The sequence below is a fragment of the Pleurodeles waltl genome, chromosome 10 (genome assembly GCF_031143425.1).
Source record: "Pleurodeles waltl isolate 20211129_DDA chromosome 10, aPleWal1.hap1.20221129, whole genome shotgun sequence".
NCBI lineage: Eukaryota > Metazoa > Chordata > Amphibia > Caudata > Salamandridae > Pleurodeles > Pleurodeles waltl.
Window position 1 is genome coordinate 782499545 of NC_090449.1, and position 26765 is coordinate 782526309.

At 41.2% G+C, this 26765-nt stretch overlaps 1 protein-coding gene across 1 annotated transcript in view; it reads right to left on the bottom strand.

Annotated features, from left to right (window-relative positions):
• Positions 1 to 4556: 4556 nt before the first annotated feature.
• SPMIP4 (sperm microtubule inner protein 4) overlaps positions 4557 to 26765 on the bottom strand; it is a 213757-nt gene continuing 191548 nt past the window's right edge. Inside the window, exon 9 of the mRNA XM_069211409.1 lies at positions 4557 to 7146. Within this exon, the coding sequence (XP_069067510.1) occupies positions 6301 to 7146 (846 nt within the window). The 3' untranslated portion in view covers positions 4557 to 6300. The remainder of the gene's footprint in view (positions 7147 to 26765) is intronic.

A 26765-nucleotide genomic window follows, 5' to 3' on the forward strand; every position in this document is an offset into this window, starting at 1 on the left:
CAGTAGTTATTGCAAAAAAAAGTGATGGCAAACTTCGCTTCGGTGTGGATTTGTGCAGTTTGAACCAGTTTGTGGTCACAGACTCCTTTCCTCTTCCAAACATCAATGAACTCTTGTCTCTGCTCAAAGGGGGGAAGTATTTTTCTAAGTTGGATCTGAAGAGTGCATATCACCAGATCAAATTACATGAGGATTCCCGTGCACTCTCTCCTTTCATGACAATGGAGGGCTCGTTCCAATTCACCAGAATGCCATGTGGTTTGTCTTCAGTGGCAAGTGTGTTCCAAAGGGTCTTGTAAAATTTATTCAAAGGAGTGCAGAACGTGACTTACTTCCAAGATGACATTTTAATTTTTGGCCAAACCATAAAACAAAACAATGTGGTTCTAAGATCAGTATTAAATAGACTGATGGAAGCTGGTTTAACTTTGAGGCGAGACAAGTGTAAATTGTTGGTGGAAGAAATATATTATCTAGGTCACAATGATTCTGGAGAAGGGTTCAGACCTTGGGAAGATTTGGGAAGAGCTATTCAATGTGCACCCATTCCACGTGACAAAGATCAGTTGCGTTCGTTTATGGGCCTCATAGAGTTTGTTGAAAATTTTGCTCAAAGGACCGAAAACTTAAGAATGTTGTTGGGGAAGGGGGGCAACTTTAAATGGGGAATGGAACAGCAAATTACATTTAATGCTGTGAGGAAAGACATTTGTAAAGCTGGTATTTTGTCACCTTTTGATGCCCATCTTAAGACTATTTTGATGGTTGATGCCAGTGCTTGTGGTTTGGGAGCATTACTATCACAAGTACGTGAAGGAAAAGAAGCAACAGTGGCTTTTGCTTCGCGATCTTTGACTGCGTGTGAACGGAATTATTCGCTAATCGAGCGTGAGGCATTGGCTGCAGTGTGGTCAGTGGAATATTTAGGACCTTTCTTTGGGGCATAGATTTTACTTTGCTTTCTGACCATAAACTGATACTTAAAGTGTTGAGTCCTGGGGAAGCAGGTAAAGGTTCTGCTAGGCCAGCGAGGTTAGCTGTTAGGCTTCAAGAATATCGGTTTAGAATGAAATATATTCAGGGTTGGGAAAATGCACAAGCAGACTGTCTCTCTATGCTACCTTTGGACTTAGAAAGTGCAGACAAGATGGACGATTTGCTCAAAGAACAGGAAGGAGCAGTAGCTTGGTTGAGTGACATTGAAGAATGGGGTGCAGGTACCTTTTCTGCGGAAGAATGGAGGACTTCTATGGAAAATGACTCAGTTCTCAAAGGTGTACTACGTATAATTGTGGAAGGTAAGAGGGGAGATAGTACTATTATTCCATTTTTGAGACTTAATTTAAAACTTGTGGATGCGTTGTCTGTTGTGGAAGAGAATTTAGTTATGGGAAATGATAAGTTTATTCCACCAGAGGGTTTAAGAAAAAGGATTTTTATTCTGGCACATGAGGGTCATCTAGGTCAAACCATGACTAAGAAAAGAGTCAGCGAAAACTTCTGGTGGCTGGGCATGGATGACATGATTTCCAAATGGGTGATAGATTGCACGACCTGTACGGAGAGTGCGAAAAGACTGAAGACTGGTGCCCAAGGTGTACAAGGGCATACTGAAGATCCTGGGCTACCGTGGAGTGCTGTGTGTATGGATTTTATTGGTCCCAGGCAAGGCATAGGGAATAAGTGTAGAAATGGTGTAGTCATGGTTGATGTCCACTCAAGATGGGTGGTTGTAAAATTTGGGCAGGAGATCAGCACTAGGAGTACCATTGAGATGTTGAAGGAAGTGTTTCAGGAGGAAAGTTTTCCTCAGGTTCTGGTAACAGATAATGGTACCCATCTTACCTCTCATGAGATGAAGAGGTTTGTGGAGACATATGGTATCATACATAGGCGTACAGCGTTATACAATCCACAAGCCAATGGAATAGTGGAGAGGATCAATCAATTAGTAAAAGGCACTATTCTGATGAGCATTCAAAGTGGGAGGGACTTAAAGAAAATTGTGGATGAAATGGTGTGGGCTCATTGTACCACAGTGAACAAAGCCACAGGTACAACTCCTTTTGAGAGGATGAGGGGTAGAAAACCGGGCTCTAAATTGCTACCAGCATGGTTGATGCATGGTAGTGTTGGAGACTCAAGCTGTGAGGATAAGGTGGTAAGGAAGAAGGATGTGATGGAAGGTGATTGGGTGGAAGATCAGACATGGTAGAATGTCTGGAGGTCTTTCTAAATTCCGGGGCCCATTCAGAGTGAAGAAGGTGAGAGACAATTATGTTGAGTTAGGGAACAGCAATAAATGGAATAAAAGGAAGGTAGCTGTCTTCCAAAGAGGAAGTAATGGAGGTGTGAAAATTCAGTGCATCTCTTCTTTTTCTGGATACAACAGTTTTATGTTAATGAATGATGAGGATTTGGTTGGTGGGTCTAATGGAAAGGTATGTGAGGGTGTAGCAAAACAGGGTGCAGAATTGGGAATTAGAGTTGTGGATCATGTGTAAGAGAGTACAGATCCCGTACCACATGGTGGCATGGCAGATGGATGTTGCGGTCATAGAGTTCACAGACCAGCACGTTATTTGCAGGATTACGTGCAATATATTTAAAGTTGCTGTCTTGAGGTTCACAGACCAACATGTTATGTACAGGATTACTTGCAATTTATTACATTCTTTTATTGGTTGCTTGTTTTTCGTTTTCTTTTATTTGTGTCTTTGTGGGTTTTTTGTGCTTGTTGGAAAACTGGAAGGGAGAGGGATGTGTTATATTCTTAGTGTGGGTTAGTTATCACTTTAATGTTTATTTATGAGCATTCCATTTGGAATGGGAAGGGAGTGATGCGTTTGTTCTTGCCGAGGCAGTTAAAGTGTGGCTGGCTTGGTAGGAGGATCGCGTTTGTTCTCGTGAATAAATCTTCGTGTTTATTATTCACTTCCTCTCAGTGTGTGGCCTCGTTACTTCAAGGCGCAACTGTACCAAAGGAAGGATCATTTTCTTCCTTTTAAAAAAAAATGTATTTCTGTAATAATAACGTGTTAACAGTAAGACAATGGAAGTTAACAGCATAGTGATACATACCACCCGATATGTTCCATTTATCTGGGAGCTGTAGATATATTAAGGTGGTACAGAAAATAAAGTAGACAACAGCATGCAGGGCACAGGAATATCAAAGTATACTTTAGAACATCACACAGCACAAGCACAAAAGTAATCATATAGAAGATAAACAGATATTGAAGTGCATAGTGGAGCTCCACAAGTATCCTGTATGTACTTGATACTATCTCAATAGGTGTTTACCGGAAAACCCCATGTTGAGCTTTCTGCCACATACGCAAATCAAGCAAATAGGCTCGGAGGGGAGTCTACATCTCTGTTGGTCTGGAGATCGAGGGTAAAGGATCTGCATGGTACTCTAATTGTTCATTGCAAAAACAATTTTGAAGCTCTCCCTCTACCCTAGCAGCACAACACTAGTCTCTTAGCTAGTATGAAGGCCAATACTATCAGCTTCCTATGCACCATTTCTATCTCCCTCACCCAAGCAAGAGTGTAAACCAGGGGCCTATGGGTATCTTTGCCTATCATTGTAGCCAAGGCTGATATTACTTCATGCAATAAGCTTGCACCTCATCAAAAGAACAGGACGAATGAAGGAAGCCTACTTACACCACATTTCTAAGGATCCTTTTTAGTCACCCAGCATATTATTGATATGCACAAATTTGATTGCAGGAGACCGTTAGAGTTACATTGGAATGTGCGGTTCACACTCATAATGCCATCTTTTGGCACCCCAAAAGAGATCTCAGAAACTTTCTATATTCATGCATTTTAAATTGGAGTGATAGATTTATCATCAGATTGGAGTTCTGCTGCTGCTACCAAATGAAGAGTCCTGTTCCTTGTATAATGGTGGAGTAAATGAAGGGCTGGCTCCTGATACCTGATCAGAAGCTTGAGTATTCAGAGGACTGGATCTGGCATTCATCCTTCCTCCACTGACAGTAACAGTAAGACCTCTTAATCACAGAGCTACAAAATGTCAACACAGATAGCAATTTCTAAAACAAAAAATATTATTGTTTTATCATTTAAACTAAGAGCTGTGATTCCATATGATCTGGAGGATAGGACCGATCCACCCATCATGGGATTGTGCACCCATTATGCGTTTTAGGAATTTGGAAGAACCAGCAGCTTGGGTTGTAACATGACTTACTGAGAAAGGTATTGTTGTAGCAATTGTCGTGAGTGGCTATGCAGCACAAAAGCATGAGTTTATGCCGTGCATTTCATTCACCTTCTCTGAACTGTAAAGCACGTGGTTATCTCATGGCCAGGCTATATTGGCTGCTCCAGGATTCTCAGCGGTTAAAACCTTTCCATTGTGAGCACAAATTGAGAAATGTGCGAAATGTGAATATCTTGAATCTTCTGAAGGGCATAAATCTAACAATCACTATGATGCACTCTGAAGAACAAATGTGAGGTGAAGTACTTTATGCAATGATAACGAGTTACATTTTAGAGAAATAACTTTAGCACATACATAATCATTTAACTACATTTAAAAATTATTTTTTAAGTGTTTCGGAGTATAATTAAACACTCGTAATAACACGGTGCACCGCACAAGTAAAATGAAGAAATTAAATCTTGTGTGGTTAAAAAAGGGGAGGACGTATAAGATATACAGAAATTACATTGTTTAACATAGACATCTTTTTCTCACTGCAACATTTGTGAAGCCAGATATTTTTTCCTATATCACCTAACCTATGTAAAACGATTTACTAGAGTCTGTAAAGGAACTCTTCAGTGACTTGCAATATCCTTTTAAAGGATATTATGTATCTACTATATCTTAAATGCATCCTACAGCAGAAGAAGGACAGGCCTGAATTGTGATGCTATCATTAATAAATATATTAGTAAAATGTGCTTGCCATTTGCCTTTTTGTACATTTTGTGCTATGGGCTTTCATTGTAAAGATACAAAGTCCTTTTGCTGATTGTCATAGTTTATGTACAACGCTGCCCAATAGCAGCTGTCCCTACTGAGCTCATTGACAAAGTTTAAGCCTCTAGAGCCAATAGGAAGTCAGCAAGTCATCTGAAAGTGGTCTTCTTTCAAAATAATCTATTTCGGAGGTTGTGTGGCACAAAAACACAATGCCAAATATCTCCTAGAAAATCAAAGATTGCATTCCACCTTTATATTGACTCCACAGAATCATGCTACACAAAAAATGGCAGCTAATGAACCCAATGCTGGACCACATGAAGTTGCCACCACTTCACCAGAACTCAGTTGCCCTCCTACAATGACCAGCTGCTCATTGGCCATACATTAGAGTCATTTATAACAAAAGACAGAGAGGCAACAGATAATCATGTAAACACAAAAGCTTCATCCAAAATAGGACTAATAAAACCTTCTCATGTATTTGGCTTTCCTTTATGCTGAACACCGCTTGGATGAATGACTTTGAAGCTTGGACTTTCGATTTGAGAACAGTCACAACTTTGTGGCTGAATGTACAGTTTCATTACATACACAAAGTTTGTGTCACAAGCCCTGATGAAGCCTTTGGTAAGTTGAAACGTGTTGGCTGCCCTTGTGCTTTCGGATGAAGAATTTGAATAAAAGACAAAAATACATGAAAAGGAATTATTAGTCCTATTTTAGATGAAGCTTCTGTGTTTACGTGAGTGTCTGTCACCTCTCTGTCGTTTGATTTAAATGCCCAAATATTATGGTCAACACATCAAAGACCAAAATATAACTATTTTAGTCCTCAATACTTTGGTCATGATATTTTGGTGAAACAAAGGTTCTTTAGTCGATATTTTGACATACAACCTCAAAGACATGTAGGGAGATAGTTTCTTTACCAGAGGAGTGGTGTGTGAGTAACAGTTTTTTTAGTTGGATGGTACGGATGCTTTAAGCAAACAATATGTGCTACTGAGCCTTTGTATACCAATCACTGTATGCATGCTTTGCCCTATGGATAATAGTACACAATGGGAAGATCCTTTGACCATGAGTCTCTTTTTTGGCATGTTAGTTTCAAAAGTTTCACAGAGATGTTGTTGGAAGGTAGATTGTAGGTCTTTTCAAGAAAGGTGAATGAGAAAACATGACTGCATAGCCTTATGTATAACAAATCAACCTAGATCAAGAACAAAGACAATGTGCATACATTTCAGATATACGAGAATCACAAGCAAGAGGATCTTTCATTAGAGGTTCAACGTTTCCGTTTTTTCACTGAAGAAGTTCACCCATCAATGGAAGTAGAATGAGTTAAAACCAAAGAACGTGTTTCTCTTTCCAGAATAAGAATTGTCTCTGAGGTCTTTTGGTTTTTCAGGATAGATTTGGTGCAGAATTTTGTGTGCTTCAGATTTGGAAAAAGAATCTTCGAGCTCCTGCAGCGTTGTTGCTGTATGTGGCCGAGCCTGAGCTTTTGAGAAAGAAACAGTCCTTGCACGTGGTGGGGCCGAAGCCAAATCCCGCGGGTTCCTTAGAGATTTTGGAAGTTGAATTTTGTGACCACAAGAATCCCCATCCATCATGGATGTAGTCAGTGAGAAAGGGTTTTGGCCCACCATGCACTGATTCAATTTGCTGGGTGGTAGATCTTCATAATACACTGGCTTTGGCCAAGGCTCAGGTGATACAGGTATTTCTGTGAGCTGCCTCTGGTACAAAGCTTCATTGACACACGTGTCTGTAATTTTCTGGAATTGCAGTGCTTTATGGTTTTTGTTGATCTCATGAGTCTCATTACTCAATGGCTTATTGTCCTGGTCATGTGTTTGAGGGCAGAATTGAGCATTCTGGTGCTCTGAGCATATGTAATTGTGAGGCATATAATTAAGACCTTCACTTCTCATTTTCCTGCATTTCTCACATGAATCACAATGGTTGAGATTCCAGGAAGTCAGTGTATTGCTCACAGTCTGAACCTGTGCCTCTGGATAACTTGGTAAATTAATGTTGTACTCTTGTGGATGTTCATATGTGGAATCCAAATCTGGGAGCTCTAGGGGCATCCGGTCTTGAAGCAAACGAGCATAGCGCCCTTCCAGAGGTCTTGCAGGCAAGAAGTTAGATAGATATTGTTCTTTCTATTCAATAAAAACAAAAAGGAAATGGACACAATTTAAAATATGTGTATGCCACATTATTATACAAGTATAGTCTGTATAAACTGTAACTACGACATTGAAATTATTTCAATGTCTGTCACTCTGCCTGTGTGCAATCAGTCCATTGTAAAGTAACTGCTGGCTCGGAAAAGGCCTTTGTGAAGTTTTTTAAACGTGGTCTGTGAATATTGACAGATGGCCACCTCAAGGTCAGGATGACTTTTCAATATTCGTGAGTCAGTTTTGGGCCCAGACGTTAGGATCCCCGTCCAGTGTATGTGTATATTATATATTATTAATGATGTCATAGAAGATGTCATGAGTGGTGTAATATCTGGGGTAATTAGCAGTGCATGTAGTTACCTTAGGGCATAAGTTATAGTTACTTGAAATAACTCTAACAATAACAGCTGAATTTCTGTTTGGTTGTGCGTGTAAAATCTGAACCTAACTACAGCGTCCCTGTGACATTTGTTTTTTTTAGTGAATTTCTAAGGTTTGTTTTAAGTCTATTTCCTAACTATAATGTCCCTGTAATATTTGTTTTTTTCAGTGAATTTCGAGTTCTTTTTAATGTTAAGTAAAAGCCTATCGCAATGCACAGTGGGGGGAGGGGAGTTGGACTCAGGCCCTGGCCTGGCCTGGCATTGTGCAGCCCGACCCAAGTTTGCTGCTCTTCCTTCTTGCCATTTATTGTCTACGTCCATGCCCCTGCTCCCTTATCACAGCCCTGTGTGGCTGTTGTTCTGCCACTGTCCTTCCCGCCTGCCCTGTACAGTTATCTTGCTTGCCCCATCCACCTCCTGACTACCCTCTATTGTCTAAGTCCATGCAAAAGCACCACCCCGCCTGCCCTGCATGGTCCGATGTGCTGCTACTGTTCTCCATTTAGCTTGGTGTCCCTGCCCATGCCTCCTGCCCTCTGTTGTCCAACTCTATGCCCCATCATTGCCCTCCAGCTTAGCCTCTGTGCTTAGCTGGCTCCCCCTACTCTCCTTGCCCCTGCCCTCTGATGTCTGTGTGCTTGCTTCTTCCTTTTTGGCCTCTGTGTTTCATGGACCGGCCACTGCCTCTCCTATTTACTCTGAGTGTTCTGTTGAGCTGCCACTTCCTCTCACACCTGCTTTGCATGGTCAGATGACTGCTACCTGTCCCCGCCACCTCCATGCCCACATCCCCTCCCTCCTGTCCTCCATGGTCCATTATGCTGCCACTCCCTTCTGCCCTTCATGCTCTGTTGTGCTGCAACTGCTCCTCTTCCCTACATCGCGTGTTCTGTTGTGAAGCCCCTTGCCCTGCCCTCTCTTGTCTGTGTCCAGTCTCTACCCACCCTTTGTGCATGCCCCCTGGCATGCCCCTGCTCTCTCCCTCTTGCCCACCATGGCCGTACTGCTGCCACTAACCCTCCCACTTGTCATGCATGGCCTTTTGTGCTTCCAAAGCTCCTCCTATGTTTCCTGTGGGGTCAGCTTGCTGTCCCTGACCCCGTCCCACTTTCCCTCTGTTGTCTGTGTGTATGTCAACATAGTCTCACTGTTGCCCTCCATGGTGTGTTGTGATTCCAGTGCCCATCCTGCCTCCCCTCCCTTTGTCAGCTTGCTACTCTAGCCCTGCCCCCTTGGCCTTGTCCTTTGTTTTCTACGTGCGGGCCCCTATCATCTCCATCTTGCCTTGTCTATTATGTTGTTGTGCCCCTGCCCCCTCACTACTGCCTTTCATGGTCTGTTATGCTGCAACTGTCCATCATGTCTGTCCAGTATGGTTAGCTTGCTGCCATTGCCTCTTCCCCTCTGCTCTCTGTTGTCCATACGCATGGTCCTGTTGCTTTCCATGGTCCATTTCACTGCACTGCCGTCTTGCTTGCTCTTTGTGGTCTATTGTGCTGCTACAACGCCTGTCGCCTGCCATGTAAGGTCAATTTGGAGCCCCTGCCCATTACCCACCTGTCCTTTGTTATCTGAGTCTATGTCCCTACCCCATTCCTCCTGCCTTCAGTGATCCAATGTACCATATTGCTAACATTTTGAACTTGGTAAGAAGGAGATTTTGGAAAAAAATATTTGCGAATTGATTTTACCCATTGACTTACATTGAAAAAGAGGAGATTTTAGCCAGGAGACAGATAAAATAAATCTGTATTGGGCTTAAAAACATCAGGAGTCTCCTGCTTGAATCAGGTCTGTTGGCATGTATGGTTGTGCTGCCACAGCCTCTTCCTTCTGCCCTCAATAGTCTGTTATATCGCCACAACCTCTCTTGTCAGTCCTACATGGATGGTTTGTTGCCCTTGGCCCCCTTTGTCCCTGCCCTCCATGGTCAGTTGTGCTGCCACTGCCCCTCCCACCTGCCCAGAGTGGTCAACTTGTTGCCTCTGCTACCTCCTCCCTGCCCTCATTTAGCTGAGTCTGTGCCCTTGACATCTGCCTCCCCACAGTATTCTAATGAACAACTAGATTGCCAAAATTCTATATTTATTACAAAAGTGTGGCACATTTGATGTCATCTTGATGTAATCAAAACTGTAGTACCTAAAGCATTTCCTTTAGAAATTTTTAAAAAATGAGAGGGTATTATTCCTAAGCAATTATGTTAAGTGGCCAAAAAAACTAAAATGAGGACATATTTTCTGAGTTCTCAGATAGCGACAAAGCACTTTTAAATTATTTGCTATCTTGATTTTTTTATCCACTTGATTACTTGATTATATGTTACACTTAGGGGAGAGAATGAGGCATTACAGCCAGAGCTGCAGACTTTGCATCTTGGGAACCAGGTCCGCGTTTTGGCATCAGCTCAACATCCTGTGTTTCTGGGTAAATCAGTTAATCTCCCCATGCCTGAAGTCCAAAAGGAATGTGTCCTTGTGTAATGTAACTGATTATCATGTAAATCACTCTAATAGCTTTGGGCCAAGTCTGCACTACATAAAACTCCCAAAAAACAAATAAATAAGTGTTTTGCACACTTCTGTCATTAGGCTATACTTAGACTACATTTGGGTGATAGTTGTGCTAGATTTGGGGTATTTTGTCTCTGGTGGCCATCTTGAGAGATGTATTTGAAATGAAGTTCCCTGATCTCCTCCTTTATTGCAGTATCCTCAGTAGAAAATACTTTCAGTTTTCCACTTCGATTCCATCAAGATTGAGGTCAGATGTGCCACAGTTTTGGCATAAATTCAGATAGTTAGCCCTCTAGCTACTCATTAGAACACTATAGTAAAATGCTGATCACCAGGTAGTAAACTGGCGGTCTGCTGCTGGTGTTGACAGTGCATGTTTTAGTATACATGTGAGAATGTTTTAATGAAATAGAAGAGGAAGAAATGTGAGAACTCACTTAAAACATGTCCTAACATTTCTTTCTACAGCACTAACCATAATTTCTATGACAAAATGAAACCCTTCATTTGTTCTTCTCTAAAGTAAATGTTTTACAAATTTGATTCAATCAAGATGGCTTCTGGTGTGCCACACTTTTGTCATAGATAAGACTGTTAGCGCTCTAGTTGTTCTGTAGAGCACTCTGGGAGGCTGCAGTGGAACACAAGGTAATCAGGACAGGCTGGAACTATAACAGGAATGTCAGACTTCATTCTCATATGGCTGAGAAAGAAAGTGTGAATTTACAGAAAATATGTTCTTATTTTAGCTTCTGGAGCACCTTCCATAACCTATATGGGAAAATCATGAGAAAACAGTTTTCTCTCAAACATGATCAATGAAATCCCAGCAAAAGGTTTTTTCACAGGGTAAATCACCTTAGCTACAAATTATTTATATTGTAACTAAAATCTGCTATCACACTTTATACATTTTCCTTTGTATGATTCTCAAAACCTGCCATTCACTGCAATGCATTTCAGTGGATGCTATCATGTATATTGGTCCCAAGATGGCTGCCAGCACTTTCCGTTTGAAGTGCTACAGCCAATCAGATCTCACTATGAGATCTTTGCTTAGACTCCGCCCATACATCTATATTTCCTTTTCCTTAAATAACTCTAAAACTACTGAACACATTTACACAAAATCACAAAAAGCATGCTTTCTGGATCAAGAGCTAGCTGTTTGCCCAGTTTGATGTAATTATTTCCAGCGTTTTGGGCTATAGTCGTGTTCAAAATTCATATAGGAATTAACATGGGAAACCTCCCTTTTTCTTAGCCCCCACTTCTGAATGCATGAGTCTCTACCTACCAGCTCACCTTTCTCATTAAAGCCACCTATTCATGGGAATTACTGGAGTTACATCTGCTAAACCTTGAATCCCCCGCAACCAGCCTAAAAGTGAAATTATGGGTCAGTAGCACCAATGGCGAAGAAACCATTGTATCTTTGCTATTTTTTAACACATGATGTGAATACCGAAGTAAAGATAACATAGCAATGAGTAGGGCTGTTTGTAATGAAGTTAAAGAGTATAATACATTGGGATAGAGGTGTGATTGTTCTGCAAGGGACCTATGACTTTGAATAAGGCAGGTGGTTCCAGTCAAGGGGAAGACAGATTTGTGCCGCTTGTATACATCGTTCTGTAATTGGGAATCCTAAGTATCCCTTGGTGGTGATTCAACATAAGGTAGCTTTGGACTTCCTCAGGGATATATTGTGCAAGGCAAAAGCAAGAAGTTTCCTTTGTAGCTGGGTTATTGGGAGTTTGGTAAGTTTCAAGCTTACAATTTGTGTGGTGTACAAGAGTCATTGGAGGAAGTTAGTTTTTATGCTGGTTATTTTGCCCAGCCATGAGGTTTCCATTGTGCCCTATCTGTACAGATCCTTGTGGGGGACATCAAGAAGAGGAGGAATATTAGAATGGAAGAGGTTGACTGTCAAACAAGTCAGGTATATGGACGGTGTTTCACGATCTATACCATCCAGTAGAGCACAGACCCCAGGAACAGTACCTTGGAAAATGATGAGGAAACAAAGACTTTGCATGGAGTCGGGGAGGTGAGGCATCGCTGGAGCTGGTGTGACGGTGGTTCCTTACTGCTACCAGAGAGTTGAGGCATCAGTTCCTTACTACTAGACATGGGAGGTGAGGCGTTGGTTCCTTGAGGTCGCAGGGGAGGTGATGGGGCGCCGGTGGTGAGGTGCGGTTCCTTACGACTTGGTGGGGTTGATTAATCCAGCAGGTCAGGATGCCAGGTGTCGACTTTGTGGTGTCGCAATCACACCACCAGCGGCAGTGCCTCCTTTTGGGTCAGGGGAGCATCGACCACCCTGCTGCCAGCACATCAAAAATGAAAAACAAGACAGTGATAAATCCATTTTATTACCATTTTATGTTTCAGTGCAGCGAGCCAGCCCGAGCCAAGTTTTGGGGTGGGACCATCACTGCTGACTGGCAGCAGGGGAGTAGGCCTGGTGGGCACTCCAGTTTAAAGTGTGCATGTCACTTTGGCCAGCATGACTTGTGCACTTTAAACTTCTCCACCTGAGCTGTCTTAGCTTGGTGGAGGGCAGGCAAAGGCCTCCAGGGCATGCTGGAGCATCAAAGTAGCAAGCTCCAGCCTATCCTGGTGCTTCTCTAATCCTGCCCGAGTTCCATGAGTGCAGCACCAGGATTGGTAGAGGAGAGTTGGCCCAGAGACCCTCTTGGTACCGATCTGCTGCAGGACGGAGAGGACCTGAGTAGGTAACTACGTTTTCTTTTTTTCCAATTTACTTTGCTGTTTTATTTAGGTTTTTTACACTGCTAGGCAGTGTGAGAAATTCGCACTGCCTTCAACCTTAACTCCAGAGCTCTTAATCGTGACCCCTTATAAACACTGTTAATAATGGACCACGTTTGAGAGTTTTAGGGTTGGGCCTGAAGGCATTCCTGATCCCCCCAACACTTTAAACAGGAAGTAGCCACCACTGCACACAACAGGGCCACAGGTTCTGGGGTGAGTTGGAGTCGGGTGTCATGGGCGTCGGTGATACGGCACTCAGGACTCACGCTGTTGCATGACTTTGGAGGTGCTGCGGTGGTGTCGGGTCGGCGGCATTGGACATTGCAGTTTGCAAGGACCCCGGCTCCGGTGCAGGTAGGGGCACAAAGTCGGACAGCGGCGCCAGTTCCAAAGTCGCTCTGGAGTTGATGTGCTTGTTTCTTCTTGGTTACACCAGAACTAACTTTCAAGGGTCCTGGGACTGGATTTGGCATCACTGGACAAGTCAAGACTCTCAGCAAGAGAGCCCAAGTACCAGCAGATGAAGTTTTTGATGTCCCTGAAACTTCTTAACTGGAGGCAAGCTCAGTCCAAGCCCTTGGAGAACCTTTGGAAGCAGGATGTAGAAAGCAAAGTCCAGTCCTTTCACTCCCAGGACCGCAGCAGCAAGCAGCAGGCCAGCACAACTAAGCAAAAGGCAGAGTGGCTGTCCCTCCTACAGCATCCAGCTCTTCTTCCTGGCAGAATGTCCTCAGTCCAGAAGTGTTCCATCTGTGTGGGTTCAGAGGTCCAGTACTTATATACATTTCTGTCTTTGAAGTAGACAAACTTCAAAGAAAAGTCTCTGTAGTGCCTAATACCCTGCCTTTCCAGCCCTGGCCCAAGACATACTCCAGGGGGTTGGAGACTGCTTTAACGACTGGTGTAACAACAGGCACAGCCCTATTTAGGTGCAAGTGTCAGCTTCTTCCACCACTCTAGCTCAGGAAGATCCATCAGTATATGCAGGGCACAACTTAGCTCCCTTTGTGTGACTCTCTAGAGTGAATTCACAAATGGCCCAACTGTCATCCTGAGCCAGGCGTACATTTCACAGACAGGCAAAGGCACAAAATGGTTAAGCAAGAAAATGCCCGGTTTCTAAAAGTGGCATTTTCTTACTTACAATTTCACCAAAAGTTGTATTTTTAAATTGTGAGTTCAGAGACCCCAAACTCCAAATCTCTATCTGCTCCCAATGGGAAATTATACTTAAAATGCATTTCAAGGCAATCCCCATGTTACCAATCGACAGAAAACCTAATTTAGCATTATTTCACAATCAGGATATGTAAAACACACCAGTACATGTCCTACCTTTTAAATATACTGCACCCTGCCCATGCGGTTACCTTGGGCCCATCCGAGAGGTGACTTGCATTTAGTAAAAGGGAAGGTTTGGGCCTGAATGGTGCGTGCACTTGCTGGGTCGAAATAGCAGTTTAAAACTGTTTTCACAGACACTGCAGTAGCAGGTCTGAGACATGTTTACAGGGCTTCCCCTTGTGGGTGGCACAATCAGTGCTGCAGGCCCATTAGTAACATTTGATTTACAGGCCCTGAGCACACATGGTGCATTATACAAGGGACTTACTATTATATCAAGTATGCCAATCAAGGATAAACCAGTCACCAATACAATTTAGATGGAGAGCACTTGCACTTTATCACTGGACAGTTGTGGTAAAGTGCCCAGAGTCCTAAAACGAGCAAAAACAAAATGTGCACACAGTCAAAAGCAGGAGGTCAGAGGCAAAAGGTTTGGGGATAACCCAGCAAAAAGGGCCATTTCCAACAATCACTATAGGTTTTAGAGCCCCCCCCCCGAACAAGCAAATTGTTCATGTTCTGGAATTTAAAAATATAGTCAATAGTAGAAGAATGGCCCCAGGCAACAAAAGTATGGGCTTGATTATAAGGATCCCTCACAATTTCCATCACACTAGAAAGGCCTGAACTATACAGGGCACACCTTAGGGCGTTATACAGTCTCTTCCCCCTATGATCAGATGATTTAGTACAGATTGACAAATTACTCAGCACAAAGGGATCAGATGCTGTGGGATTCAAACCCAGTTTGCAATAAAGTCTCCTTCTAATATCATATTAAAACAGTTAGAGACTGGAAGACCTGAATGTCAGGGTCGACAACATCTGAAATATTGTATCTATCTGGCAGCCTGTAACATAGAGTTATAGAAATTAATCAGAAAAAAGTAAACTTATTAGATAAAGCAATCCACAGAATCTGAATCCCATTATGATGAAGAGGGATTGGAATAATGTTTCAGAACTTGGAGATATGGACATTAACAACCAGACCGCCCGTGCTCTTTGCCTCAAAAAAGCAATAGCTGAAATTGTGAAACTTTCAAAGCTGTCCCAAGTGATGCCCTCCCGGGCCCAAGTTTCTTGTAGCCTGACTATATCGAACTGAGTGACAAAATCAACCCACTTTGAGTCCATCTGTTATGCCCAAATAGCAGCGATATTCCAACATACAAGCCTCAGGATAAAGTCTTATTCTGACCCAAAGTCTCTGGATGGGGAACTGGCAACAACAGAAATCACAGCTGGATGTTCTGGGCATTAGTCATTGCAATCCAGAACCAACAAGGGGAGAAATCTGTTAGAGATGGGGACAGGTGGTCTCACAAACTCATGGGCCATTGGGGAGGTGTCTGATGCCCTGTCCGCAACTTGGGTTGTAGATGTCCAGAAAAGAAGCCTAGTGGGAGGATATTGCTGCCCTCATTTGGGGAATTCTGCCTGTCATTACTAGAGATCAAACAACAGGCCAAACTTAGTTATTTACAGTTAATCACAATACAATCCCCCCTCAGACGCTTTGCAGTAGGACCTACCCACCCACCCAACCCTACTCACAAACAAGATGTTGTTATATATATTAATATTAGAGTTTGAATTAGAAGTCAGCCAATGACAAACCATAATCTTCATCTGGGTGGTAGAGGGAGTTAAGGATGTTACACCAGTTATAAAGGCAGCATATGAAGCTCAATGAAACTTATGGATATTCTAATTACAAATGCAGAGAGGAAAGTGACTCAGTTGCAAACAGAGATTGGTATCTTAGAAAAAGAGATTGCGGATTTATATTTAAAAGAAGCCACTAATAAAAACTATAAAATCTTGGAAGAGGTATTACTTAAATTCCAGGAGGAGATTACGCAAAGAAAGACGCGCAAATTAAAACGTGATGAGAAAGACTATTTGAAAGGCAGAATTTTCACTTTCTCCAGTAAATATGATCATTTAATGCATACGAATTTGGCCCTCAGGAGATCTAGTATGTCCAATGTTTTGGATTCGACGTCAATTAGTACTTCGATTACAAGTGACAGTGAAGTGGAAGGTGGCGCAAGCACTTCTGCCCAGGGTGTTGATGGTTCAGGCGGGACTGCTTTTTTACAAGAATTAATGAGAATGAAATGAGACAAGTATCCCCAAAACAGAGGAGGATCTTACACAAAAACACCAGGAGGGGCAGTAGAGGAGCAGGTGGTCAAGGCAAAGGATCAGGATGGAGTCAAAACGAGATCTCGGGACAAGAGAATATAGATAGGGAGGGATCACCAGGTATAAACGTGATTAACCTTTCAAGAATAGAATTAACATCAGGGATGAAGACTCTTTTAGCTAAAGGTTTGAATTTTTGTCCCAAAATATTTGGGGATCCCTGCAGATCTAAAGTTCATCTGTTCAAGTTTCTTCGTAAACTGAAATTAAAAAACTATTTTCAATTAAATTTGTCAGAAAGTTCAATTTCGGATGTGGCTATACCATCGTTAAGTACTTTGTCCAATGAAGAAGTACAGGACACAGCACTCATATTATCCATAGCAGAACGAGATGAGGATCCAAATATTCTTTCAAGAGTACTACAGGAATTGGATGTAACATCCGGTAGGAGGATCTCCAGTGGTTTGAAGAGGAAATCCTGCTGGACTCCCAGATCTGTAGGTACAAATATATTTGATGGATTCTTTGACCTAGTGTGTCAGGATTATGACAAGCATATGATGAGGAATAAATATAGACAATTCTCAAAAAACGTAAGCTCAGAAGAATTAACCACATTGGAAACGCCTAACCAAAACAATGACATTATTATCAGACAGGTAGACAAGGGTGGGAATGTAGTCCTTATGAATAAGGTAGATTATGACAATGAGATAATGTCACAACTTAATGATAGGACGTGCTATGAGAAGGTTGTGGGGAATCCCATTCATAATTTGGTATACATGATTAATAAAAAACTATTTACCTGGCAACAACAAGGGCTACTCAGTAAAGATGAATATCTTTATTTAAAAGTTGATCATCCCAGATATCCGTGTCTGTATACACTACCCAAGGTACACAAGGGTCTGCTGTTTCCACCGGGAAGACCAATTGTCTCGGGCATATTAGGCCCTACGGAAAGACTTTCTGAATTTTTGGATTGTTTTTTACAACCTATGGTCCACAATCTCCCGTCTTTCATAAAGGACACTACACATATTCTCAGTATCTTGAATGATGTGGAGTGGGAGAAGAACATGTTATTGGTCACATTGGATGTAGTATCCTTTTACACTTGTATTGAACACAAGCTAGGACTGGAAGTTATTCGTTTTTTTCTGAATAAAAGATCAGCAAGTTTGTGGGAACATACTATAATGGTAATTGAAATGATTAATTTGATTCTTACCAACAATTTCTTTTTGTTCAATAATGAGTGGTTTAGACAAAAGCAAGCAGTTGCGATGGGCTCCAAGTTCTCTCCTTCCTATGCAAATCTTTTAATGGGTTGGTTTGAACATAAATGGGTGTGGGGTCCGGAATCTACCCAATGGCAGCCCTACATATTATTTTGGGGTCGGTTTATAGACGACTGTTTCCTGATCTGGATGGGTGTTGAAGATAAATTGGTGGAATTTTGTACCTTTCTAAATTCAAATATTATGAATGTGAGATTCACATATCAATTTAGTGCAGTGAACATCGAATTCCTAGATGTGGAGGTTTTTATTGCGGAAGATAAAATTCAAAGTAGACTTTTTCGCAAAACTACATCTTGCAATTCCATTCTGCATGCCCAAAGTGCACACCCTAGACATCAAGTAACTTCAATTCCCTTTGGTGAATTGGTGAGAGCACAACGTAATTGCAGTTTAGATGATGAATTTTTAAACCAAGTGGATGATATGGGCAAAAGGTTCAGAGCACGAGGTTATTCGAACAAGGTAATCAAAAGGGCACAATTCAGGGCCAAACGATTAAATAGGAGTGATACTCTGAGAATTAAAGATCCAAATAACATGGGAAATAAATCTAGTAAGTTGGATTTATTACGGATTTCAATGATGCTTCCCTGATTTTAATAAGATCAATTACTAAACATTGGAAGATACTATTATAAGATGAGTCAATGAAAGACTAAATTAAAAAAAAAGTACCTACATCATATCGGAAAGGTAGGACACTGAAGAGTATTTTGAGCCCAAGTTTCACCACTGTATCCCCTAATAGGACTTGGTTAACCACACGTACTAGTGGTTTTTTCAAATGTGGATGCTGTGGTGTATGTAGGTGGGCATGCCATAATATAAAGGAATTTTCAATGGAGGGGAGAGTTTTTGAAATTTGCTCATTGATCAATTGTAATACCACTTTTGTCATATACATAATACGATGTAAGTGTACTCGAATTTATGTGGGGAGCACAATATGCCCACTTAAGGTTAGAATTGGGGAGCATATTCGGGTGCTAAAGAACAATGATGTAAGATATCCAATAGTGGCTCATATTACAACTTGCAATTCACAATCAGCCCATAAAAGCTTTGAATTTTTTGGATTAGAACATGTCCCTCGGGATCCGAGAGGTGATAATAGAGAATTATCCTTGCGTAGGAGAGAGGCATTATGGATAATGAGATTGAGGGCCGTTGAATCGGGCCTTAATTCTGATAGAGAATTGGAATTCTTTCTGGGGGATTGAGAGAATATTGATTTACATGTGTATGATGATATATCTTCTCCTGGTTACTGTACATTACTGTATATTATTATAATGTTAATGTTTTGTATTATAAATTGATGACATTGTTTCATGGAGGGTGGTATTTTACACTGGAGTTACTAATCAAAATTCTCAAACTGAAATGGTTCAAAATCTCTAAATTGGATTGGGGGATATAAAATAATTCTGTCATGTCTCTGCCAACCAGTAAATTTCTAGGACTGGTTTTCCATATTGAGAAATGTTCGGTGGTTGTCTACTTAGAGGAGTATATGGGGAGGAGAAGGGGTGGAATGTTATTCCAAAAACGTAAGGTGCATATAGTCAAGGAAGTGAACCCACTTTACACTTGGGAGGGGCTTCCGAATAAACATATCTTATAGTGAAGCAGGTGGCTTATTTTCTAAATAATGTTGACTTTTTTTAATATGACTTTCTTTGATTGGGGTGGATGTTCGGTTTTACAAAATTTCTCCTATTTTAGTTTTTAGCTTCTCATGCTGCATTTATGCGTTTACAACATTGAAGTTGGACGGGGTGTGTGGTGTTTCCAATATTTGGGGAACCCTCGGTCCCATTGTTTACAATAACAGACTTTTGTCCGTCTTTACTGTTTAGCTCAAGCCTCGATGTCAATCCCGGAAGTATATTTAACTTCCTGGTTTGGGTTCGCGTGTTTGCGTACTCGCAAGACGCGTTCCGAATAATCGAAAGCCGCCATCAAGCGGATCAGTCTTTTGATGGGTAAGTTAATGGGAGAGTGGATTCTAAAGGAGATGTACGATGTAGTTGAAAATGAAAGGTCCTTACACTAAATGGTGGTTATTTGGTTTTTGTGTTTTGGTTACAGTACCTGGAAGGAAACGATGATATTTTAAACTCTCACATATAAAGCAGAGTCTTCAAATTGAGGTGAGATCTCTTACATAAGGTCACATTTAACTGGTAATTTAAGTTAGGATTCATAATGTGGTTTCAAATTGTTTTGAATTAATCATTAGCAGCTGTTGATCATGATATATTTCTTTTTCTTCTTCCGCTTGGACCAGGCGTTAACAAAGTATTTAATTGTTGCAATATTGACATCAGCAACAAAAACGGGGTGGATTTTCGGTTGTTTTGGATAGTGCGTACATAAGGTATGATCAGGGATTTGGTGGATTGACACTGGTGACGAAATAACTATCACAAACTCACTATTTGAGTGTATATATAATGCATGTAGGATTTATGCAGCATGATACAAGGGATGTGTATTCATTGATTAGAGGTATTTAAGATTTCACATGATTCTGGGATCGCATGTGATATTTGGTGGATACTTGGTGATAGGGAGCACGTTTATTGGTTTTGATTGGTTAAGTGATGCTCTGAAATTAGGGTGCATTATTATTTTATTGTGTTAAAGTTAATGATTCTATATTAGACAAAAGCTCTTTCCTCTCACGTGGTTAGGTGATTTAGCTCTGGTTGAACTGGGATTGTCACACTTTATTTAATTATGAAGTTTGAGCATTTTGGTTTCCAACTCAAATAGTTTGCTTATGATTTCCAGCCCTGAAGAAGTCATTTGGGACTTAAGGGTTTCCCATGACGAAACACGTGTTGGCTGGCTTGGAGTGGATTTCCATGGATGTTTGCCGTGGGATTTGAAGATTCATTTCAATAAACTCTTGGAGACAATTGGACATTGCAAAACTTGTGTTGAATTTCAAGGATGTGTCTTCATCAAAAATACTCACTGGAGTTTTAATACAATAGGATTTGTTTAAGTGTAATATTGGGAGGGGAGGCCTCGCATTATCTTCATAATTGTTGGGTTTAATCTAAACCTGAGAGGGATGGGTGTTTTCCCTTGTTGAGGCACCCCACACTAACTATTATATTAGGGGGGCAGCTCGGTTATTGGCCTTGATATATATTTTACTACATTATGGATAGGACAAAATTGGCTGAGGAGTTATTTGATAGTCTAGCCAAGGGGGGTACCTTTCAGAATACATTACGTGATAATTCACATTTACAAAATGAAGGCCTTAGGAGCTAATTTATTAGACTTGAAAGAATGAAGAAGAGTGAATTCTCTAAATGGTGGGATGGGGCAACATTAAAACAATATAAAAAATTAAATTGCAACCCCCGCGGTTTGAGATCTCAGATTTTTCCGACTTACGATGATTTAGACTCCGATTTGTTAATGATGTGGGATAATGAGCTAACTGCTAGCTCAATGAAACTTATGGATATTCTAATTACAAATGCAGAGAGGAAAGTGACTCAGTTGCAAACAGAGATTGGGATCTTAGAAAAAGAGATTGTGGATTTAAATTTAAAAGAAGCCACTGATAAAAACTATAAAATCTTGGAAGAGGTATTACTTAAATTCCAGGAGGAGATTACGCAAAGAAAGGCGCGCAAATTAAAACGTGATGAGAAAGACTATTTGACAGGCAGAATTTTCACTTTCTCCAGTAAATATGATCATTTAGTGCATACGAATTTGGCCCCCAGGAGATCTAGTATGTCCAATGTTTCGGATTTGACGTCAATTATTACTTCGATTACAAGTGACAGTGAAGTGGAGGGTGGCGCAAGCACTTCTGCCCAGGGTGTTGATGGTTCAGGCGGAACTGCTTTTTTACAAGAATTAATGAGAATGAAAAGAGGCAAGTATCCCCAAAACAGAGGAGGATCTTACACAAAAAAAACAGGAGGGGCAGTAGAGGAGCAGGTGGTCAAGGCAAAGGATCAGGATGGAGTCAAAACGAGATCTCGGGACAAGAGAATATAGATAGGGAGGGATCACCAGGTATAAACGTGATTAACCTTTCAAGAATAGAATTAACATCAGGGATGAAGAATGTTTTAGCTAAAGGTTTGAATTTTTGTCCCAAAATATTTGGGGATCCTTGCAGATCTAAAGTTGATCTGTTCAAGTTTGTTCGTAAACTGAAATTAAAAAAGTATTTTCAATAAAATTCGTCAGAAAGTTCAATTTCGGATATGGCTATACCATCGTTAAGTACTTTGTCCAGTGAAGAAGTACAGGACACAGCACTCATATTATCCATAGCAGAACGAGATGAGGATCCAAATATTCTTTCAAGGGTACTATAAGAATTGGATGTAACATCCGGTAGGAGGATCTCCAGTGGTTTGAAGAGGAAATCCTGCTGGACTCCCAGATCTGTAGGTACGAATATATTTGATAGATTCTTTGACCTAGTGTGTCAGGATTATGACAAGCATATGATGAGGAATAAATATAGACAATTCTCAAAAAACTTAAGCTCAGAAGAATTAACTGCATTGGAAACGCTTAAGCAAAACAATGACATTATTATCAGACAGGCAGACAAGGGTGGGAATGTAGTCCTTATGAATAAGGTAGATTATGACAATGAGATAATGTCACAACTTAATGATAGGACGTGCTATGAGAAGGTTGTGGGGAATCCCATTCATAATTTGGTATACATGATTAATAAAAAACTATTTACCTGGCAACAACAAGGGCTACTCAGAAAAGATGAATATCTTTATTTAAAAGTTGATCATCCCAGATATCCGTGTCTGTATACACTACCCAATGTACACAAGGGTCTGCCGTTTCCACCGGGAAGACCAATTGTCTCGGGCATATTAGGCCCTACGGAAAGACTTTCTGAAATTGTGGATTGTTTTTTATAACCTATGGTCCACAATCTCCTGTCTTTCATAAAGGACACTACACATATTCTCAGTATCTTGAATGATGTGGAGTGGGAGAAGAACATGTTATTGGTCATATTGGATGTAGTATCCTTGTACACTTATATTGAACACAAGCTAGGACTGGAAGCTATTCGTTTTTTTCTGAATAAAAGATCAGCAAGTTTGTGGGAACATACTATAATGGTAATTGAAATGATTGATTTGATTCTTACTAACAATTTCTTTTTGTTCAATAATGAGTGGTTTAGACAAAAGCAAGGGGTTTCGATGGGCTCCAAGTTCTCTCCTTCCTATGCGAATCTTTTCATGGGTTGGTTTGAACATAAATGGGTGTGGGGTCCGGAATCTACCCAATGGCAGCCCTACATATTATTTTGGGGTCGGTTTATAGACGACTGTTTCCTGATCTGGACGGGTGGTTAAGATAAGTTGGTGGAATTTTGTGCCTTTCTAAATTCAAATATTATGAATGTGAGATTCACAGATCAATTTAGTGCAGTGAACATCGAATTCCTAGTTGTGGAGGTTTTTATCGCGGAAGATAAAATTCAAAGTAGACTTTTTCGCAAAGCTACATCTTGCAATTCCATTCTGCATGCCCAAAGTGCACACCCTAGACGTCAAGTAACTTCAATTCCCTTTAGTGAATTGGTGAGAGCACGACGTAATTGCAGTTTAGATGATGAATTTTTAAACCAAGTGGATGATATGGGCAAAAGGTTCAGAGCACGAGGTTATTCGAACAAGGTAATCAAAAGGGCACAATTCAGGGCCAAACGATTAAATAGGAGTGATACTCTGAGAATTAAAGATCCAAATAACATGGGAAATAAATCTAGTAAGGTTAGATTTATTACGGATTTCAATGATGCTTCCCTGATTTTAATAAGATCGATGACTAAACATTGGAATATACTATTACAAGATGAGTCAATGAAAGACTTAGGGGGTGATTCTAACTCCGCCGCCCGCCAAAGTTCCCCCAACAGAATACCGCTACGCGATCAGAAGACCGCCGCGGTTATTCTGTGTTTCCCGATGGGCTGGCGGGCGACCGCCAGAAGGCCTCCCGCCAGCCCAGCGGGAAACCCCTTCCCACGAGGAAGCCGGCTCCGAATGGAGCCGGCGGAGTGGGAAGGGTGCGACGGGTGCAGTAGCACCCGTCACGATTTTCAGTGTCTGCATGGCAGACACTGAAAATCTTTTAGGGGCCCTCTTACGGGGGCCCCTGCAGTGCCCATGCCATTGGCATGGGCACTGCAGGGGCCCCCAGGGGCCCCACGACACCCCTCACCGCCATCCTGTTCCTGGTGGTCACAACCTCCAGGAACAGGATGGCGGTGAGGGGGTCGGAATCCCCATGCCGGCGCAGCAAGCTGCGCCGCCATGGAGGATTCCTCAGGGCAGCGGAAAACCGGCGAGAGACCGCTGGTTTTCCGTTTCTGACCGCGGCCATACCGCCGCGGTCAGAATGCCCTTGGGAGCACCGCCAGCCTGTTGGCGGTGCTCCCGCGGTCGTTCACCATGGCGGTCAATGACCGCCAGGGTCAGAATGACCCCCTTAATTCCAAAAAAAGTACCTACATCACATCGGAAAGGTAGGACACTGAAGAGTATTTTGAGCCCAACTTTCACCACTGTGTCCCCTAATAGGACTTGGTTAACCACACGTACTAGTGGTTTTTTCAAATGTGGCTGCTGTGGTGTATGTAGGTGGGCATGCCATAATATAAAGGAATTTTCAATGGATGGGAGAGTTTTTGAAATTTGCTCATTGATCAATTGTAATACCACTTTTGTCATATACATAATATGATGTAAGTGTACTCGAATTTATGTGGGGAGCACAATACGCCCACTTAAGGTTAGAATTGGGGAGCATATTCGGGTGCTAAAGAACAATGATGTAAGATATCAAATAGTGGCTCATATTACAACTTGTAATTCACAATCAGCCCATAAAAGCTTTGTATTGTTTGGATTAGAACATGTCCCTCGGGATCCGAGAGGTGGTAATAGAGAATTATCCTTACGTAGGAGAGAGGCATTATGGATAATGAGATTGAGGTCCGTTGAATCGGGCCTTAATTCTGATAGAGAATTGGAATTCTTTCTGGGGGATTGAGAGAATATTGATTTACATGTGTATGATGATATATCTTCTCCTGGTTACTGTACATTACTGTATATTATTATAATAAAAATGTTTTGTATTATAAATTGATGACATTGTTTCATGGAGGGTGGTATTTTACACTGGAGTTACTAATCAAAATTCTCAAACTGAAATGGTTCAAAATCTCTAAATTGGGTTGGGGGATATAAAATAATTCTGTCATGTCTCTACCAACCAGTAAATTTCTAGGACTGGTTTTCCATATTGAGAAATGTTTGGTGGTTGTCTACTTAGAGAAGTATATGGGGAGGAGTAGGGGTGGAATGTTATCCCAAAAACGTAAGGTGCATATAATCAAGGAAGTGAACCCACTTTACACTTGGGCGGGGCTTCCGAATAAACATATCTTATAGTGAAGCAGGTGGCTTCTTTTCTAAATAATGTTGACTTTTTTGAATATGACTTTCTTTGATTGGGGTGGATGTTCGGTGTTACAAAATTTTTCCTATTTTAGTTTTTAGCTTCTCATGCTGCATTTATGCGTTTACAACATTGAAGTTGGACGGGGTGGGTGGTGTTTCCAATATTTGGTGAACCCTCGGTCCCATTGTTTACAATAACGGACTTTTGACCGTCTTTACTGTTTAGCTCAAGCCTCGATGTCAATCCCGGAAGTATATTTAACTTCCTGGTTCGGGTTCGTGTGTTTGCGTACTCGCAAGGCACGTTCCGAATAATCGAACGCCGCCATCAAGCGGATCAGTCTTTTGATGGGTAAGTTAATGGGAGAGTGGATTCTAAAGGAGATGTACGATGTAGTTGAAAATGAAAAGTCCTTATACTAAATGGTGGTTATTTGGTTTTTGTGTTTTGGTTACAGTACCTGGATGGAAACAATGATATTTTAAACTCTCACATATAAAGCAGATTCTTCAAATTGGGGTGAGATCTCTTACATAAGGTCACATTTAACTGGTATTTTAAGTTAGGATTCATAATGTGGTTTCAAATTGTTTCGAATTAATCATTAGCAGCTGTTGATCATGATATATTTCTTTTTCTTCTTCCGCTTGGACCAGGCATTAACATAGTATTTAATTGTTGCAATATTGACATCAGCAACAAAAACGGGGTGGATTTTCGGTTGTTTTGGATAGTGCGTGCATAAGGTACGATCAGGGATTTGGTGGATTGACACTGGTGACGAAATAACTATCACAAACTCACTATTTGAGTGTATATATAATGCATGTAGGATTTATGCAGCATGACACAAGGGATGTGTATTCATAGATTAGAGGTATTTAAGATTTCACATGATTCTGGGATTGCATGTGATATTTGATGGATGCTTGGTGATAGGGAGCACGTTTATTGGTTTTGATTGGTTAAGTGATGCTCTGAAATTAGGGTGCATTATTATTTTATTGTGTTAAAGTTAATGATTCTATATTAGACAAAAGCTCTTTCCTCTCACGTGGTTAGGTGATTTAGCTCTGGTTGAACTGGGATTGCCACACTTTATTTAATTAGGAAGTTTGAGTATTTTGGTTTCCAACTCAAATAGTTTGCTTATGATTTCCAGCCCTGAAGAAGTCATTTGGGACTTAAGGGTTTCCCATGACGAAACACGTGTTGGCTGGCTTGGAGTGGATTTCCATGGATGTTTGCCGTGGGATTTGAAGATTAATTTCAATAAACTCTTGGAGACAATTGGACATTGCAAAACTTGTGTTGAATTTCAAGGATGTGTCTTCATCAAAAATACTCACTGGAGTTTTAATACAATAGGATTTGTTTAAGTGTAATATTGGGAAGGGAGGCCTCGCATTATTTTCATGATTGTTGGGTTTAATCTAAACCTGAGAGGGATGGGTGTTTTCCCTTGTTGAGGCACCCCACACTAACTATTATATTTTGGTCAACTAGTATCTTGAGCGCCATTTCCCCGGTATTACACCCTATCAAGTGTATCAATAAAGGCAGCATATGGGCAACATTCACAAGGCAGATTTAAACATGGTTGGTTGTTATCAGGC